The sequence below is a fragment of the Phyllobates terribilis genome, unplaced genomic scaffold (genome assembly GCF_046119375.1).
Source record: "Phyllobates terribilis strain yellow unplaced genomic scaffold, ASM4611937v1 Scaffold_8__6_contigs__length_399053987, whole genome shotgun sequence".
Classification (NCBI taxonomy): domain Eukaryota; kingdom Metazoa; phylum Chordata; class Amphibia; order Anura; family Dendrobatidae; genus Phyllobates; species Phyllobates terribilis.
Genome location: NW_027362768.1, coordinates 207,066,813 through 207,087,933, shown reverse-complemented (window position 1 = coordinate 207,087,933; position 21,121 = coordinate 207,066,813). Strand labels below are relative to the sequence as shown.

General features: G+C 44.9%; 1 protein-coding gene across 1 annotated transcript in view; it reads left to right on the top strand.

The window, feature by feature from the left end:
* EFCAB14 (EF-hand calcium binding domain 14) overlaps window positions 1-11,379 on the top strand; it is a 40,848-nt gene extending 29,469 nt beyond the window's left edge. Inside the window, exon 10 of the mRNA XM_073644065.1 lies at window positions 10,869-11,379. Coding sequence (XP_073500166.1) covers window positions 10,869-10,993 — 125 coding nt within the window. The 3' untranslated portion in view covers window positions 10,994-11,379. The remainder of the gene's footprint in view (window positions 1-10,868) is intronic.
* The last annotated feature ends 9,742 nt before the right edge of the window (window positions 11,380-21,121 follow it).

Genomic DNA, 21,121 nt, shown 5'->3' with positions numbered 1-21,121 from the left:
ATCGCTCTGTGTGTAATGACTCTATATAATAGATCACTCTGTGTGTAATGACTCTATATAATAGATCACTCTGTGTAATGACTCTATATAATAGATCCCTCTGTGTATAATGACTCTATATAATAGATCCCTCTGTGTGTAATGACTATATAATAGATCCCTCTGTGTGTAATGACTATATAATAGATCCCTCTGTGTGTAATGACTCTATGTAATAGATCGCTCTGCGTGTAATGACTCTATGTAATAGATCCCTCTGCGTGTAATGACTCTATATAATAGATCCCTCTGCGTGTAATGACTCTATATAATAGATCCCTCTGTGTATAATGACTCTGTATAATAGATCCCTCGGTGTGTAATGACTCTATATAATAGATCGCTCTGTGTGTAATGACTATATAATAGATCGCTCTGTGTGTAATGACTCTATATAATAGATCGCTCTGTGTGTAATGACTCTATATAATAGATCCCTGTGTGTAATGACTCTATATAATAGACCCCTCTGTGTGTAATGACTCTATATAATAGATCCCTCTGCGTGTAATGACTCTATGTAATAGATCGCTCTGCGTGTAATGACTCTATATAATAGATCCCTGTGTGTAATGACTCTATATAATAGATCCCTCGGTGTGTAATGACTCTATATAATAGATCCCTCGGTGTGTAATGACTCTATATAATAGATCCCTCGGTGTGTAATGACTCTATATAATAGATCCCTCGGTGTGTAATGACTCTATAATAGATCCCTCTGTGTGTAATGACTCTATATAATAGATCACTCTGTGTGTAATGACTCTATATAATAGACCCCTCTGTGTGTAATGACTCTATATAATAGACCCCTCTGCGTGTAATGACTCTATATAATAGACCCCTCTGCGTGTAATGACTATATAATAGATCCCTCTGCGTGTAATGACTCTATATAATAGATCCCTCTGCGTGTAATGACTCTATATAATAGATCCCTCTGCGCGTAATGACTCTATATAATAGATCCCTCTGCGTGTAATGACTCTATATAATAGATCCCTCTGTGTGTAATGACTGTATAATAGATCCCTCTGCGCGTAATGACTCTATATAATAGATCCCTCTGCGTGTAATGACTCTATATAATAGATCCCTCTGTGTGTAATGACTGTATAATAGATCCCTCTGTGTGTAATGACTCTATATAATAGATCCCTCTGTGTGTAATTGTTATGATCTGCTACAAGCACTAAGGAAAGACAGGAGATCTGTCCCTACAATAGAACTAAACTGGATCCCTACGATGTAACGGGGAACCTGATCCTGCGATCAGACCCGCTAAAGTCCTCAGCTAGTCTGTACGAAGACCTATAGATGCAAGGGCGGGATCCCTACAAGAACTAGGGACTGGGATAAAGTTGGACACCTCCTAGCAGAAATTGTAGCAGTAAAAGACAAACACACAACATAGAAAATAGAGGTCAGAAGACCTAGCAAAACTAACAGAGAAAGGTAACAGAGCACCAATCTCGCTCAAGAGTAGTAATTACAATGAAGTCCAGCAAGGCCAGGAGGGCGGAGCCGGATTAAATAGGCAAAAAAGGTCATGTGACCAGCAAACTAGAAAAAAACCAACAGGAAAGTTCTAACGGTACCCCCTCTTCTAAGAGGATCCTCCGGATCCCCTAGGCCCGGGCTTATCAGGTAACCTTCTGTGAAACGCTCTGACAAGTCTGGAAGCAGAAACATCATCCGCCCTCACCCATGAGTTATCCTCTGGTTCGAAACCCTTCCAAGCGACGAGATACTGCAAACTCCCTCTATACCGTCTAGAATTTAGGATGCGGGAAATTTCATATTCCCCGTCCTCCACCACCGGAGGAACAGTGGCAGAGGCGTCACCATCAGACACATCAGCTCTTTACAACAGAGAAACATGAAACACCGGATTAATCTTCCAGGAGGTAGGAACCTCCAACCTAACAGCAGATTGGTTAACTATCTGAAGCACCTTAAAGGGCCCTACAAACTTGGGACCCAATTTTTTAGAAGGAATCCTCAATCGCAGATTCTTAGAGGACAACCAAACCATGTCGCCAATAGCAAACGAAACCTCTTGCCGTTTCCTATCAAAGTACATCTTAGATTTTTTGTTAGCCTCCTGAAGATTATCACGCACATCCGTCCAAACTCTCTCCAAATCACCGGAAAAACTCTCCTCCTCAGGCACAGCCAATACCAATTTGGAGAATGACCCAAAAGACTGATGTCTCCCAGAACAACAAAAAAAAGGCGAACACCCAGCAGAAGAGGATGTATGGTTGTTAAGAGCAAATTCAGCAAGTGGCAGAAACTCAGACCACCCCTCTTGATTGTCTGCCACAAAGCAACGCAAGAACTGCTCAACATCCTGGTTCTTTCTTTCTGTCTGGCCATTAGACTCAGGATGATATCCGGAGGAAAACGACAAATGAACTCCCAACCTGTCACAAAAGGCACGCCAAAAACGAGCCACGAACTGAGGTCCCCTATCAGAAACAATGTCAGTAGGAACGCCATGTAGTCTGACAATTTCCTTGACAAAGGCCTTAGCGAGTGTCTTAGCGCAAGGCAGTTTGATGAAGGGAACCAAGTGACACATCTTGCTAAAACGGTCCACAACCACCCAGATGACCGTGAAACCTTCAGAGGGGGGAAGGTCAGTAATAAACTCCATAGCCAGATGTGTCCAAGGTGCACTAGGAACCTCCAGAGGGCAAAGCAACCCCGCAGCAGGAGCATGCGAAGACTTAGATCTAGCACACACAGTACATTGACGCACCCACTTAATGACTTCCTTCTGCCATCCAGGCCACCAAAAACTGCGACCCACAAGTCTCTTGGTCTCAGAAATTCCTGGATGACCTGCCAACCGAGACTCATGACACTCAACAAACAAATCTCTCCTAAAGGTCCTAGGCACAAACAACCTCCCATGGGGAGTGTTAGATGGGGCATTCTCCTGAGCTTTAAGAATCTCATCCTCCAAAACGGAGTCCAAAGTAGCAATCACAAGACCTTCTTGTAAAATGCTCTCCTCCTCCTCCTCAGCACCGACCATGGGAGAAAAGCTGCGAGACAAAGCATCCGCTTTAACATTCTTGGTACCCGGGATGTAAGTAACGGAAAAATTAAACCGCGAGAAAAAAAGTGCCCACCTAGCCTGACGGGCATTCAGGCGCTTGGCAGCATCAAGATAGATCAGATTTTTATGATCAGTGAAAACCTGAATGGGAAATTCAGCACCTTCCAAGAGATGACTTCAGTGTTCAAATGCGAGGTTAATAGCCAGCAATTCCCGATTACCAATATCGTAATTAAGTTCAGTCTCAGAAAAAATTTTTGAAAAAAGGCACAGGGATGTACTCCATCCTTGCTTTCCTGAGACAACACCGCACCGACCCCCACAGAAGAAGCATCAACGTCAACCAAAAACGGCTTAGTCACATCAAGCTGCATAAGGATGGGAGCAGAGGTGAACCTCTCCTTTAGAAACACAAAAGCTTCAATGGCCTCAGAAGTCCACTGAACCGCATTAGCACCTTTCCTGGTGAGATCGGTCAGCGGTCTGACAATAATAGAAAAAATTTTCTGTAATAATTGGCGAAACCCAAAAACCTCTGTATCGATTTCAAACCAATAGGCCTAGGCCATTCCTGCACAGCTTGAACTTTAACCGGGTCCATCTCAAAGCCCTCTCTGGAGATAATGTAGACCAAAAAACTAATTCTCTGTACAGCGAACTCCCATTTCTCTAGCTTAGCAAAAAGCGAATTGTCAATTAATAACTGTAAAATCTCACGTACGCTCCGCCAATGAGACTCCAGATCAGGCGAATAAATCAGAATGTCATCCAAATACACAACCACATTTTTGCCGATCAAAGTTCTAAGGATGTCATTAATAAGATTCTGAAAAAATGCTGGAGCATTGGTAAGACCAAAAGGCATAACCAGATTCTCAAAATGACCCACAGGAGTGTTAAAAGCAGTCTTCCATTCATCACCCTCCTTCATGCACAACAAATTGTATGCCCCCCGGAGATCAATTTTAGAGAACCACTTGGCCCCCACTAACTGGTTAAACAAATCAGGAATCAATGGCAGTGGGTAAGGATTGCGTACAGTAATTTTATTAATCTCACGAAAGTCCAGACAAGGACGTAAACCGCCATCTTTTTTTTTTACAAAAAAAAATCCAACAGCCACAGGAGACTTGGAAGGCCTAATGTGACCGGCGGCCAAGCTTGTCTGTATGTATTCCTCCAAAGCCTTTCTCTCAGGAATAGTAAGATTAAATAAACGACTTTTAGGAAGAGTCGCTCCAGGGACAAATTCAATGGTACAATCATAGTCTCTATGGGGAGGCAAAATTTGTGACTCCTCAGAAAAAACTCTCCAAAAATCCTGAATAGGTACAGGTAATTCCCCTTTTTCCACCGCAGCAATACGTCCGTTACAACACTTGTCATAACATTTAGGGCTCCAGGACTTAATTTCATTGGTAGACCAATCCAGTACAGGATTGTGCAATTTTAACCAGGGCAACCCCAAAATTACTGGAGAAGGCAAATTATTTAATACTACCAAATCCAAATTCTCTTGATGAATACCATTAATAGTGAGGGGAAATTCACAGACCTTGTGAGTAACACTCTTCAAGGGAGAGCCATCAACAGAAACCACAGCAATAGGGGATGACAAAGGTTTAGGTTTTAATTTAAGTTTTTCCAAGAATCCCCCATCAATCACATTCAGAGTAGAACCACAATCCACAAATACCCGAAATTCAATTAATTCTTCCTGAGCAGCGGTAGTAGCAGATAGGAATACTCCCTTAGTATTTAAACAGGCTATACATGCATGACTGACCATTTTTTTTTCTTTGTTCATACGAAGCACACAGTTCTTAATGAAATGACCAGAATTTCCACAATAGAAGCACAAACCTCCAGAAAGCCTGCGGTCTTTTTCTTGAGAGCGGGGTGCCATCGCCCCAATCTCCATCGGCTCTCCTTTGTCAGCACAGACCCTCTCAAGACTCGGAGCTGACATGGCAGAGGATTTACTCTCATTAACCCTTGCACGCAGTCTCCTGTCCACCCGTATAGCTAATTGCATTGCCTCCTGCAAGTTTCCAGGTGTGGGATAAGCAATCAGCAAATCCTTAACCCTTTCACCTAGCCCTGCAAGAAACAAACTTTTCAAAGCAGAATCGTTCCACCCCACCTGGGCAGACCACCGACGGAAGTGAGAACAATATTTTTCCACATTACCTGATCCCTGCCTCAGACGTCTCAATTCAGACTCAGCAGATGAGACACGATCAAGATCATCGTACAACAAACCCAAAGCAGAAAAAAAACTATCCACTGATCTAAAGCACGGATCACTAGGTTGGAGAGAAAAGGCCCATCCCTGAGGATCTTTGCGCAAAAGTGACATTATGAACCCTATGCGCTGTGATTCATCACCAGAGGATCTGGGTCTTAAACGAAAATACAATAAACAAGCATTTTTAAAAGAAAAAAAATCTTGTTGTTCAGCAGTAAAATAGATCAGGCAGACGTACCTTTGGCTCCAGAAAATGTGCTCCAGAACAGCTACTCACGTGTTGTTGGAGCTCGGCCACCTCCAGAGAGAGTCCCTGCAAGCGTTGAGCCAAATCTTGAACCGAGACCATGATGGAAACTGGAGGTCTTTCCTTAGAGAAATTTTTTTTGGGCTGGACTTACTGTTATGATCTGCTACAAGCACTAAGGAAAGACAGGAGATCTGTCCCTACAATAGAACTAACAATAGAACTAAACTGGATCCCTACGATGTAACGGGGAACCTGATCCTGCGATCAGACCCGCTAAAGTCCTCAGCTAGTCTGTACGAAGACCTATAGATGCAAGGGCGGGATCCCTACAAGAACTAGGGACTGGGATAAAGTTGGACACCTCCTAGCAGAAATTGTAGCAGTAAAAGACAAACACACAACAAAGAACATAGAGGTCAGAAGACCTAGCAAAACTAACAGAGAAAGGTAACAGAGCACCAAGCTAGCTCAAGAGTAGTAATTACAATGAAGTCCAGCAAGGCCAGGAGGGCGGAGCCGGATTAAATAGGCAAAAATGGTCATGTGACCAGCAAACTAGAAAAAAACCAACAGGAGAGTTCTAACAGTAATGACTCTATATAATAGATCCCTCTGTGTGTAATGACTCTATATAATAGATCCCTCTGTGTGTAATGACTATATAATCGATCCCTCTGTGTGTAATGACTCTATATAATAGATCACTCTGCGTGTAATGACTATATAATAGATCCCTCTGTGTGTAATGACTCTATATAATAGATCCCTCTGTGTGTAATGACTATATAATCGATCCCTCTGTGTGTAATGACTCTATATAATAGATCCCTCTGTGTGTAATGACTCTATATAATAGATCCCTCTGTGTGTAATGACTATATAATAGATCCCTCTGCGTGTAATGACTCTATATAATAGATCCCTCTGCGTGTAATGACTCTATAGAATAGATCCCTCTGTGTGTAATGACTCTATAGAATAGATCGCTCTGCGTGTAATGACTCTATAGAATAGATCCCTCTGCGTGTAATGACTCTATAGAATAGATCCCTCTGCGTGTAATGACTATAGAATAGATCGCTCTGCGTGTAATGACTCTATAGAATAGATCCCTCTGTGTGTAATGACTCTATAGAATAGATCCCTCTGTGTGTAATGACTCTATAGAATAGATCCCTCTGCGTGTAATGACTATAGAATAGATCCCTCTGCGTGTAATGACTATAGAATAGATCCCTCTGCGTGTAATGACTATAGAATAGATCCCTCTGCGTGTAATGACTATAGAATAGATCCCTCTGCGTGTAATGACTATATAATAGATCCCTCTGCGTGTAATGACTCTATATAATAGATCCCTCTGCGTGTAATGACTCTATATAATAGATCCCTCTGCGTGTAATGACTCTATATAATAGATCCCTCTGCGTGTAATGACTCTATATAATAGATCCCTCTGCGTGTAATGACTCTATATAATAGATCCCTCTGCGTGTAATGACTATATAATAGATCCTTCTGCGTGTAATGACTATATAATAGATCCCTCTGCGTGTAATGACTATATAATAGATCCCTTTGTCTGTAATGACTCTATATAATAGATCCCTCTGTCTGTAATGACTCTATATAATAGATCCCTCTGTCTGTAATGACTCTATATAATAGATCCCTCTGTCTGTAATGACTCTATATAATAGATCCCTCTGTAATGACTATATAATAGATCCCTCTGTCTGTAATGACTCTATATAATAGATCCCTCTGTAATGACTCTATATAATAGATCCCTCTGTCTGTAATGACTCTATATAAATAGATCCCTCTGCGTGTAATGACTCTATATAATAGATCCCTCTGCGTGTAATGACTCTATATAATAGATCCCTCTGTCTGTAATGGCTCTATATAATAGATCCCTCTGTGTGTAATGGCTCTATATAATAGATCGCTCTGTGTGTAATGACTCTATATAATAGATCGCTCTGTGTGTAATGACTCTATATAATAGATCACTCTGTCTGGAATGACTCTATATAATAGATCCCTCTGTGTGTAATGACTCTATATAATAGATCCCTCTGTATAATAGATCCCTTTGTAATGACTCTATATGAGTTTCACTTTTTGCATTGTAGAAGTGAAATAAATTAAGTTTTTGATGATATTCTAATTTAGTGAGATGCACCTGTATATATATATATATATATATATATATATATATATATATATATATATATATAGTTACTCTTCTATCACCTGTATGTCCATAGTAGAGGTCAGATATCTCCCAGGGGGGACAGACTCCCATCAGACCTCTACTATGGCCATACAGGTAGGTATAGAGTTACATTTCTATCACCTGTATGCCCATAGTAGAGGTCAGATATCTCCCAGGGGGGACAGATTCCCATCAGACCTCTACTATGGCCATACAGGTAGGTATAGAGTTACATTTCTATCACCTGTATGCCCATAGTAGAGGTCCGATATCTCCCAGGAGGGACAGACTCCCATCAGACCTCTACTATGGCCATACAGGTAGGTATAGAGTTACATTTCTATCACCTGTATGTCCATAGTAGAGGTCTGATATCTCCCAGGGGGGACAGACTCCCATCAGACCTCTACTATGGCCATACAAGTAGGTACAGAGTTACATTTCTATCACCTGTATGTCCATAGTAGAAGTCAGATATCTCCCAGGGGGGACAGACTCCCATCAGACCTCTACTATGGCCATACAGGTAGGTATAGAGTTACATTTCTATCACCTGTATGGCCATAGTAGAGGTCAGATATCTCCCAGGGGGACAGACTCCCATCAGACCTCTACTATGGCCATACAGGTAGGTATAGAGTTACATTTCTATCACCTGTATGTCCATAGTAGAGGTCTGATATCTCCCAGGGGGGACAGACTCCCATCAGACCTCTACTATGGCCATACAGGTAGGTACAGAGTTACATTTCTATCACCTGTATGCCCATAGTAGAGGTCAGATATCTCCCAGGGGGGACAGACTCCCATCAGACCTCTACTATGGCCATACAGGTAGGTATAGAGTTACATTTCTATCACCTGTATGCCCATAGTAGAGGTCTGATGGGAGTCTGTCCCCCCTGGGAGATATCTGACCTCTACTATGGACATACAGGTGATAGAAATGTAACTCTATACCTACCTGTATGGCCATAGTAGAGGTCTGATGGTAGTCTGTCCCTCCTGGGAGATATCTGACCTCTACTATGGCCATACAGGTAGGTATAGAGTTACATTTCTATCACCTGTATGCCCATAGTAGAGGTCTGATGGGAGTCTGTCCCCCCTGGGAGATACCTGACCTCTACTATGGACATACAGGTGATAGAAATGTAACTCTATACCTACCTGTATGGCCATAGTAGAGGTCTGATGGGAGTCTGTCCCTCCTGGGAGATATCTGACCTCTACTATGGCCATACAGGTAGGTATAGAGTTACATTTCTATCACCTGTATGCCCATAGTAGAGGTCAGATATCCCCCAGGGGGGACAGATTCCCATCAGACCTCTACTATGGCCATACAGGTAGGTATAGAGTTACATTTCTATCACCTGTATGCCCATAGTAGAGGTCAGATATCTCCCAGGGGGACAGACTCCCATCAGACCTCTACTATGGCCATACAGGTAGGTATAGAGTTACATTTCTATCACCTGTATGTCCATAGTAGAGGTCAGATATCTCCCAGGAGGGACAGACTCCCATCAGACCTCTACTATGGCCATACAGGTAGGTATAGAGTTACATTTCTATCACCTGTATGCCCATAGTAGAGGTCAGATATCTCCCAGGGGGACAGACTCCCATCAGACCTCTACTATGGCCATACAGGTAGGTATAGAGTTACATTTCTATCACCTGTATGCCCATAGTAGAGGTCAGATATCCCCCAGGGGGGACAGACTCTCATCAGACCTCTACTATGGCCATACAGGTAGGTATAGAGTTACATTTCTATCACCTGTATGTCCATAGTAGAGGTCAGATATCTCCCAGGGGGGACAGACTCCCATCAGACCTCTACTATGGCCATACAGGTAGGTATAGAGTTACATTTCTATCACCTGTATGTCCATAGTAGAGGTCAGGTTATCTCCCAGGAGGGACAGACTCCCATCAGACCTCTACTATGGCCATACAGGTAGGTATAGAGTTACATTTCTATCACCTGTATGCCCATAGTAGAGGTCAGATATCCCCCAGGGGGGACAGATTCCCATCAGACCTCTACTATGGCCATACAGGTAGGTATAGAGTTACATTTCTATCACCTGTATGCCCATAGTAGAGGTCAGATATCCCCCAGGGGGGACAGACTCCCATCAGACCTCTACTATGGCCATACAGGTAGGTATAGAGTTACATTTCTATCACCTGTATGCCCATAGTAGATGTCAGATATCCCCCAGGGGGGACAGACTCCCATCAGACCTCTACTATGGGCCATACAGGTAGGTATAGAGTTACATTTCTATCACCTGAATGTCCATAGTAGAGGTCAGATATCCCCCAGGGGGGGCAGACTCCCATCAGACCTCTACTATGGGCCATACAGGTAGGTATAGAGTTACATTTCTATCACCTGTATGCTCATAGTAGAGGTCAGATATCCCCCAGGGGGGACAGATTCCCATCAGACCTCTACTATGGGCCATACAGGTAGGTATAGAGTTACATTTCTATCACCTGTATGTCCATAGTAGAGGTCAGATATCCCCCAGGGGGGACAGACTCCCATCAGACCTCTACTATGGGCCATACAGGTAGGTATAGAGTTACATTTCTATCACCTGTATGCTCATAGTAGAGGTCAGATATCCCCCAGGGGGGACAGATTGCCTTTAATGAGCCAATGAGAAACATAAATGGCCAGGAGCGTTCCCCCTGCAGCACCCGCTTGTTCCTCGGGCCGGAGCCGTGCAGCCGCTGTGATGGGGATGATTTAAGCTTATGATTTTCCTCCAGGCTCCATGTGGGCTGGTTTTTGTGTGTAATGGCACGTTGCGTTTTTTGCCTATATGTTATGGATTTTAGACCGGAGCTTGAAGCATTTTTGGTGTCTTTAAAAATACAACAATGTGCACCAGATTTTGCTAAAATTTGTGGAAAAAATGTTGCAAAATATTACGAGCTATAGTTGGTGTGTAGGCGGAAGACACTGCCTGTAATCCATCTCAAGGAGGGAAGTGAATCTGTTTCTTGTTGTTTTCTACAGATGATGCTGTGACGTCTCCACCTCCAGAGAAGAAGAATTCAAGAACAAGACGACGACAGCGGCGTGACTTATTGTTACGGAGAATTTCTACAGTACAAGGCAAAGGGGGTCTGTCTCGTCACTGAGACTGGAGGCGGAATCCTAGAAATTGCTACCGCCAGGGAGATGTTCCCTCCTGGGGCCAGCAGTGTCGGCTTCAGTCACCCCTCTCCTGGACACCTTGTGAAATGGGTTAGTTGTTAACCCTAATGACTGCTGTCACTCTGCTCTCCAAATCTTGAGGACATCTTCATGAAAATTATCCTTCCATAATCTGCTGCTCCATTAGATTGGGGTCTGCTCCATTACCGGTTTTTGAAGGTGTGTGATGACAATGGAGACAATCTTTTCTCACTGACAGAACTGAAGCCGCTGGTTGGTTTGAAGCTGGCGTGTGGGATGATGGCTGGAGGAGCAGCACTCAGGCCTGGCTTCATATGTTCTGTGCTGGAGGAGCAGCACTCACCGGCAGCACTCAGGCCTGGCGTCATATGTTCGCTGCTGGAGGAGCAGCCTGTGCACCCGCACTCACGGGCAGCACTCAGGCCAGGCTTCATATGCTCTCAGCTGGAGGAGTAGCCTGTGCACCCGCGCTCACCGGCAGCACTCAGGCCTGGCTTCATATGCTCTCGGCTGGAGGAGCAGCCTGTGCACCCGCACTCACCGGCAGCACTCAGGCCTGGCTTCATATGCTCTCGGCTGGAGGAGTAGCCTGTGCACCCGCGCTCACCGGCAGCACTCAGGCCTGGCTTCATATGCTCTCGGCTGGAGGAGCAGCCTGTGCACCCGCACTCACCGGCAGCACTCAGGCCAGGCTTCATATGCTCTCAGCTGGAGGAGTAGCCTGTGCACCCGCGCTCACCGGCAGCACTCAGGCCTGGCTTCATATGCTCTCGGCTGGAGGAGCAGTCTGTGCACCCGCACTCACCGGCAGCACTCAGGCCTGGCTTCATATGCTCTCGGCTGGAGGAGCAGCCTGTGCACCCGCGCTCACCGGCAGCACTCAGGCCTGGCGTCATATCTTCCCGGCTGGAGGAGCAGCCTGTGCACCCGCACTCACCGGCAGCACTCAGGCCTGGCTTCATATGCTCTCGGCTGGAGGAGTAGCCTGTGCACCCGCGCTCACCGGCAGCACTCAGGCCTGGCGTCATATCTTCCCGGCTGGAGGAGCAGCCTGTGCACCCGCGCTCACCGGCAGCACTCAGGCCTGGCTTCATATGCTCTCGGCTGGAGGAGCAGCCTGTGCACCCGCGCTCACCGGCAGCACTCAGGCCTGGCGTCATATCTTCCCGGCTGGAGGAGCAGCCTGTGCACCCGCGCTCACCGGCAGCACTCAGGCCTGGCTTCATATGCTCTCGGCTGGAGGAGCAGCCTGTGCACCCGCACTCACCGGCAGCACTCAGGCCTGGCTTCATATGCTCTCGGCTGGAGGAGTAGCCTGTGCACCCGCTCTCACCGGCAGCACTCAGGCCTGGCTTCATATGTTCTCTGCTGGAGGAGCAGCACTCACCGGCAGCACTCAGGCCTGGCTTCATATGCTCTCGGCTGGAGGAGCAGCCTGTGCACCCGCACTCACCGGCAGCACTCAGGCCTGGCTTCATATGCTCTCGGCTGGAGGAGTAGCCTGTGCACCCGCGCTCACCGGCAGCACTCAGGCCTGGCTTCATATGCTCTCGGCTGGAGGAGCAGCCTGTGCACCCGCACTCACCGGCAGCACTCAGGCCTGGCGTCATATGGTCTCGGCTGGAGGAGCAGTCTGTGCACCCGCACTCACCGGCAGCACTCAGGCCTGGCGTCATATGCTCTCGGCTGGAGGAGTAGCCTGTGCACCCGCGCTCACCGGCAGCACTCAGGCCTGGCTTCATATGGTCTCGGCTGGAGGAGCAGCCTGTGCACCCGCACTCACCGGCAGCACTCAGGCCTGGCTTCATATGGTCTCGGCTGGAGGAGCAGCCTGTGCACCCGCACTCACCGGCAGCACTCAGGCCTGGCGTCATATGCTCTCGGCTGGAGGAGCAGCCTGTGCACCCGCACTCACCGGCAGCACTCAGGCCTGGCGTCATATCTTCCCGGCTGGAGGAGGAGCAGCCTGTGCACCCGCACTCACCGGCAGCACTCAGGCCTGGCTTCATATGCTCTTGGCTGGAGGAGCAGCCTGTGCACCCGCGCTCACCGGCAGCACTCAGGCCTGGCGTCATATCTTCCCGGCTGGAGGAGGAGCAGCCTGTGCACCCGCACTCACCGGCAGCACTCAGGCCAGGCTTCATATGCTCTTGGCTGGAGGAGCAGCCTGTGCACCCGCACTCACCGGCAGCACTCAGGCCAGGCTTCATATGCTCTTGGCTGGAGGAGCAGCCTGTGCACCCGCGCTCACCGGCAGCACTCGGGCCTGGCTTCATATGCTCTTGGCTGGAGGAGCAGCCTGTGCACCCGCACTCACCGGCAGCACTCAGGCCTGGCGTCATATCTTCCCCAGCAATAGGAAGGCAAACTTTATCATTTGTGTGAAAACCTCATCTTGTTCTGTAGTTTACAAGGACTTGCCTTAACCTTGTGTCTTGCACTTTACCCTTCTCACATCACATAGTGATAAGGACTCTGCTCCTGTGCTGAGAAGCAATGTCTGCTGGGAGCTCGGGCTGTGATCAGTGGGTGATGGATTGACTACGAAGTTTAGGGATGAAGAACTGCAGATACTGTGACTGTCCCTGGCTTCTAAAACCCCTGCAGCAATTACCAGGTTAATGTGCAGCTCATGACATGATTCCAATTTCCTGGGATGTAGATTTCTCACAATTGTGGGCAATTTTCTGTTTAATCTTCCTTTTATGTGGCACTTGTGCCCTGAGATGGTGTAAAATGTGAAAGCCCCACTGCTTAACCGTGTGATGAGCAGTATTCCTACTGGTAAACGATGCAGCGATTCTTACCTCTGATAAGTGCAATTTTCATGGTGAATTTTGATAGGAAGGTCTTCCATACGAAGCTGTAACCAGAGCATGAATACTAAGGGCTCTACTGGACGTCAGCTCAGCTGCAACCAGGGAGGAAGGAGCATGGAAGCCGTCCGACCATGTGATAAACTCCAAAGTTATACATCTCTCTAATAAAACTGTTTCTATTAACAAAGACATGCCAGAGCAAGAGTGAGACTAAAGCCGTGTGTAGCATTCTGCATATAAGATTCTGTCCTCTTATAGTCACTAGGGGGAGCTCTCTGTATACAGATGCATGATCATATCCTGTCTGCAGCCACCACTAGGGGGAGCTCCCTGTATACAGAGATACATGATAAGATCCTGTCTGCAGCCACCACTAGGGGGAGCTCCCTGTATACAGAGATACATGATAAGATTCTGTCTGCAGCCACCACTAGGGGGAGCTCCCTGTATACAGAGATACATGATAAGATCCTGTCTGCAGCCACCACTAGTGGGAGCTCCCTGTACACAGAGATACATGATAAGATTCTGTCTGCAGCCACCACTAGGGGGAGCGTCCTGTATACAGAGATACATGATAAGATCCTGTCTGCAGCCTCCACTAGGGGGAGCTCCCTATATACAGAGATACATGATAAGATTCTGTCTGCAGCCACCACTAGGGGGAGCTCCCTGTATACAGAGATACATGATAAGATTCTGTGTGCAGTCACCACTAGGGGGAGCTCCCTGTATACAGAGATACATGATAAGATCCTGTCTGCAGCCACCACTAGTGGGAGCTCCCTGTACACAGAGATACATAAGATTCTGTGTGCAGTCACCACTAGGGGGAGCTCCCTGTATACAGAGATACGTGATAAGATCCTGTCTGCAGCCACCACTAGTGGGAGCTCCCTGTATACAGAGATACATGATAAGATTCTGTCTGCAGCCACCACTAGGAGCAGCTCCCTGTATACAGAGATACATGATAAGATCCTGTCTGCAGCCACCACTAGGGGGAGCTCCCTGTATACAGAGATACATGATAAGATTCTGTCTGCAGCCACCACTAGGGGGAGCGTCCTGTATACAGAGATACATGATAAGATCCTGTCTGCAGCCTCCACTAGAGGGAGGTCCCTATATACAGAGATACATGATAAGATTCTGTCTGCAGCCACCACTAGGGGGAGCTCCCTGTATACAGAGATACATGATAAGATTCTGTCTGCAGCCACTACTATGGGGAACTCCCTGTATACAGAGATACATGATAAGATCCTGTCTGCAGCCTCCACTAGGGGGAGCTCCCTGTATACAGAGATACATGATAAGATCCTGTCTGCAGCCACCACTAGGGGGAGCTCCCTATATACAGAGATACATGATAAGATTCTGTCTGCAGCCACCACTAGGGGGAGCTCCCTGTATACAGAGATACATGATGAGATTTTGGCGTTATTGCTGGCTATACGCTGGGTCTCAAGTACAGTCAGTGACTGATTTCATGCACTGCATTACATGAGTAGTGCAGTGTATGAGACCAGTGATTGCAGTGCAAATTACACATGTACCACAGTGGGATTTAATGAAAAATTAAATAAAATAGATTTTTAAAAAAAACCACAAAATAAGTGCACACATTACTAAAATCTGTGTCGCTACACAAAACGCAGCGTGTGTAATAAAACAAAAAAAAAACGTAAACATAATTGGTATCGCCGCATCCGGAACGACCCGCTCTAAACAACTGTCATGTTATTTATTCCGTATGGCGAACGCCGTTAAAAAAAAAGAATAAAAAGCACGTAAAAAATGACGCTTTTTCATCATACTCACAAACAAGTGAATAAAAAGCGATCAAAAAGTCATATGTAAAAACTGATTGGACAAATGAAAACCTCAAACCGTCCCACAAAAATCAAGCCCTAACCCGGCTCATTTGGCAGAAAAGTCAGAATAGAACAATGCAAAAATTAATTTTTCACAATATTGATTTTAGTCTTTAAAAATAGCAAAGCATAAAAAAAGACAAAGCCAGCATCATGGACTGAAAAAAGAACCATAGTCCGAAAAGGGCGCTCCTAAAAAATATCTACAACAGCAGAAATACAAGAAGCAGAGGGGCCCAATATTGTAGCATAATGTATCAAAGAAACCTGTTTATTTGTAAAAATGTATAAAAACAGGTTTTAACATATAACAGAGTGCCCCTTCCCCCTCCTCAGCCTGTTCTCATGGACCATACTGCACTGGGGCCTATATTAGCATTTTCTGCCTGCATCTATTGGGGGCCTGGGGGCCTTTGTTCCTTTCTGCAGGGGGCTTCCCTTAAATACATAACTCTGCAGACCTGCTGGAGATTGGAGTTCTAGAAGATTCTTCATTCTTGCAGTTACCTGTAGTACATGTTTAAGGGGGTGGGGTGTGTGTACTCTGCCCAACCTGGGGTCTGATCCCCAGAGAAGGAGAACATTAAGCCACATGGTGCTTTGTTGATGCTGTGCCATGTGAAGGGCTAGGATCTATTGCTGAGGCTAGATCCTATAGCTGTATATGGACTATTGGAGATCCATTGGACATTGGAGATCAGTTGCCACATGGGATTGTGAAGTCTTGCCACTCTTCTGGATTTGAGGACTTGGTCTGAGAATGTTGTTGCATTGTACTCGGCGTTGGATTACTGGGTGGCGCCCCCGGATTTGTCCCTTTCTGTGTTACTGACTAAGGAACTACAGCTACGATTGGTGTTATGTTCTCCTAGTCCCAATAAAGGTTGTGGGATTGTTCATCAGCCTGCTGTCTGTGCCTGCTCCGTCTCACACCCTGTCACATACCATGTAATAGAAAACAATTCATAGAATGGACTGATGGGCAGCAACACAAGAACTGATGGTGTAAGGAACACAACAGAGCAATATACTATATTCCTTTTGTTTTTGGTATAAACCTTATCTTCTGTTTTTCCCCAAGGCAAATACCTACAAAGCGGGGATTGACAAAGAAAGAGCAAAAACAAAGGAGAGGTGTTTTTTGCATTTGTCTGCGCCCCAATCTAGATGCACAGGAACGTCCTCAAATGACACTGATGTACAGTATATTTTTACATAGTGTACAGTTTCAGTTTAGTGTCAGTACTGTGCATGAAGGGGGAGGGTTAAAGTGCTTAGTGCAAGATAGAATAAGGCGCTAGACTTAAAGCCTATTGAAACCTCTTACCCATTGCTGTGCTGCCGTTCACACGCCACTGCCCCGACGCGCGTTTTGCGTGGCGCTTCATCGGGGGGCAATGTGTCACACATTCTATCTTGCACTAAGCACTTTAACCCTTCATGCATAGGACTGACTCTAAATTGAAACCATAAACTATGTAAATATACTGTACATCAGTGTCATTTGAGGACGTTCCTGTGCTTCTAGGTTGGGGGGCAGACAAATGCAAAAAAACCCACTCCCTCTTGTTTTTGCACCTCTTACCTTGTTCCTTTCCTTGTCCATTCCCGCTTTGTAGGTATTTGCCTTGGAGAACAGCAGAGGATAAGGTTTATACAAAAAAAAAAAAGAAATCTGGTATATTGCTATGTTGTGTTGCTTACACCATTGCATTTTTTGTGTTGTTGCCCATCTGTCCGTTCTATGAATTGTTTTCTATTATATGGTATACTACTAAAACCTGTTTTTATACATTTTTAAATAAAGATTATATTTTTACAAATCAACAGGTTTCTTTGATCTATTATACTACAATATTGGGCCCCTATGCTCTCTGTTTCTGCATTTGTACATAAATTTAGTATCGCTGTAATCGTACCGACCGGCAAACAAATCTGTCTTATCACTTTTAACATACGGTGAACGGCACAAAAAACAATGACTGCATTGCTGTTTTTTGTTCATTCTCGGTCTGCAAAATCTGAATAAAAAGCGATCAAAAATTACTATGTGCCCCAAAATGGTACCAAAAAAATCTGCAACTCGTCCTGCAAACAATAAGCTCTCTTACAGCTCTGTTCACCAAAAAATAAAAGTTACAGCTCTCAGAATATTCAGACGAAAAAAGTACCATTTTGTAAAAAAGCATTTTTACTTTGTGACCGCAGCAAAACCTAAAAATACCCATATAAATCTGGTATCACAGTAATCGCACCGACCCGAAGAATACATCCACCTTATCACTTATACTGCACGGTGAACCGCGCAAAAATAAAGATAAGAACCATTCTTGTACAGCTGTTTATATGTTCATTATCCCTCCCAAAAATCTGAATAAGGCTCGGCTCACATTTATCCTGTGCTCTCCGCTGAGCGCTTACGTTGGGGTTTCCGTGTAAGTTCTCCAAAACCGCGATTCAGCCAAAACCCCGGATGGAACCACTCGCATATGAGCAGATGGAGTCACTTTGGACTGGTCTCTGCTCCGTTGGTGTCCCATCATTTCAGATGTCTTTTTAGCGCACAAGTGTGGGCAACCACAGATCTGTGTACGCCAATGGAACAGACGGCAAACTGAGTCCAAAGTGTCTCCTGCCTCATTATGGTGGGTGGTTCCTTCGGGGGTTTCATCTGAATTTTATTTTTGTGGGATTTACACGGAAACCCTAAGGTACAGGTGCATTTCACTAAATTAGAATAGCATCAAAAAGTTAATTTATTTCAGTTCTTCGATACAAAAAGTGAAATTCGTATATTACTGTCATATGAAAAAGTTTGGGCACCCCTATTAATCTTAAGCTTAATGTTTTATAAAAATTGGTGTTTTTGCAACAGCTATTTCAGTTTGATATATGTAATAACTGTTGGACACAGTAATGTTTCTGCCTTGAAATGAGGTTTATTGTGCTAACAGAAAATGTGCAATCTGCATTCAAACAAAATTTGACCTGTGCATAAGTATGGGCACCCTTATCATTTTCTTGTTTTAAATACTCCTGCCTACTTTTTACTGACTTACTAAAGCAATTTTTTTGGTTTTGTAACCTCATTGAGCTTTGAACTTTATAGCCAGGTGTATGCAATCATGAGAAAAGCTACTTAAATTGGCCACTTGCAAGTTGTTCTCCTGTTTGAATCTCCTCTGAAGAGTGGCATCATGGGCTCCTCAAAACAACTGTCAAATGATCTGAAAACAAAGATTATTCAACATAGTTGTTCAGGGGAAGGATACAAAAAGCTGTCTCAGAGATTTAACCTGTCAGTTTCCACTGTGAGGAACATAGTAAGGAAATGGAAGAACATAGGGACAGTTCTTGTTAAGGCCAGAAGTGTCAGGACAAGAAAAACATCAGAAAGGCAGAGAAGAAGAATGGTGAGATCAGTCAAGGACAATCCTCAGACCACCTCCAGAGAGCTGCAGCATCAACTTGCTGCAGATGGTGTCACTGTGCATCGGTCAACTATACAACGCACTTTGCACAAGGAGAAGCTGTATGGGAGAGTGATGCGAAAGAAGCCGTTTCTGCAAGTACGCACAAACAGAGTCGGCTGAGGTATGCAAAAGCACATTTGAAGAAGCCTATTTCTTTTTGGAAGAAGGTCCTGTGGACTGATGAAACCAAGATTGAGTTGTTTGGTCATACAAAAAGGCGTTGTGCATGGTGGCAAAAAAACACAGCATTCCAAGAAAAACACTTGCTACCCACAGTAAAATTTGGTGGAGGTTCCATCATGCTTTGGGGCTGTGTGGTCAATGCCGGCACTGGGAATCTTGTTAAAGTTGAGGGACGCATGGATTCCACTCAGTATCAGCAGATTCTTGGCAATAGTGTTCAAGAATCAGTGATAAAGTTGAAGTTACGCAGTGGATGGATCTTTCAGCAAGACAATGATCCAAAACACCGCTCCAAATCTACTCAGGCATTCATGCAGAGGAACAATTACAATGTTCTGGAATGGCCATCCCAGTCCCCAGACCTGAATATCATTGAACATCTGTGGGATCATTTGAAGAGGCTGTCCATGCTCGGCGACCATCAAACTTAACTGAACTGGAATTGTTTTGTAAAGAGGAATGGTCAAAAATACCTTCATCCAGGATCCAGGAACTCATTAAAAGCTACAGGAAGCGACTAGAGGCTGTTATTTTTGCAAAAGGAGGATCTACTAAATATTAATGTCACTTTTCTGGTGAGGTGCCCATACTTATGCACCTGTCAAATTTTGTTTGAATGCAGATTGCACATTTTCTGTTAGTACAATAAACCTCATTTCAAGGCAGAAACATTACTGTATCCAACAGTTATTACATATATCAAACTGAAATAGCTGTTGCAAAAACACCAATTTTTATAAAACATTAAGCTTAAGATTAATAGGGGTGCCCAAACTTTTTCATATGACTGTATATAGAGTAATTACACACAGAGTGATCAATTTAAAGTGTGTATTTCTCTTAATGTTGATGATTATGGCTTACAGCCAATGAACACAAAAGTCATCTCAATAAATTAAAATAATTAACAAAAAACACTTGCAAAGCATTTAAAAAGGTCCCTTAGTCTGTTTCAGTAGGCTCCACAATCATGGGGAAGACTGCTGACTTGACAGATGTCCAAAAGGCAGTCACTGACATCACTCCACAAGGTCCCAGAGTCTGGAGGAAGTGGAGAGGCCACAATTCAAGCTGCTGGAGGTCTAGTGTGAAGTCTCCACAATCAGTGATGGTTTGGGGGGCCATGTCATCTACTGGTGTAGGTCCACTGTTTTTTATCAAGACCAAAGTCAGCGCAGCCGTCTACCAGGACATTTTACAGCATTTCATGCTTCCCTCTGCCGACAAGCTTTATGGAGATGGAAATGTCATTCTCCAGCAGGACTTGGCCCCTGTCCACACGGCCAAAAGTACCAATACCTGGTTTACACACAACAGTATCACTGTGCTTTGTTGTCAGCAAACTCGCCTGACCTTAACCCCATAGAGAATCTATTATAGAGAATCTATCTGGTATTGTCAAGAGGAAGATGAGACCCCAGAGCCAACAATGCAGACGAGCAGAAGGCGGCTATCAAAGCCACCTGGGCTTCCATAACACCTCAGCAGTGCCACAGGCTGATCCCTCCATGCCACAGCCTGATCCCTCCATGCCACAGGCTGATCCCTCCTTCCACATTGATGCAGTAATTGATGCACAAGGAGCCCGACCAAGTATTGAGGCATTTACTGAACAGACATTTCAGTAGGACTTTTCAGATTTTATAAACATTTTTCAAGCTGCTGTTATAAAGTATTCTAATTTACTGAGATAATGACTTTTGTGTTCTCATTGGCTGTAAGCCATAATCATCAACATT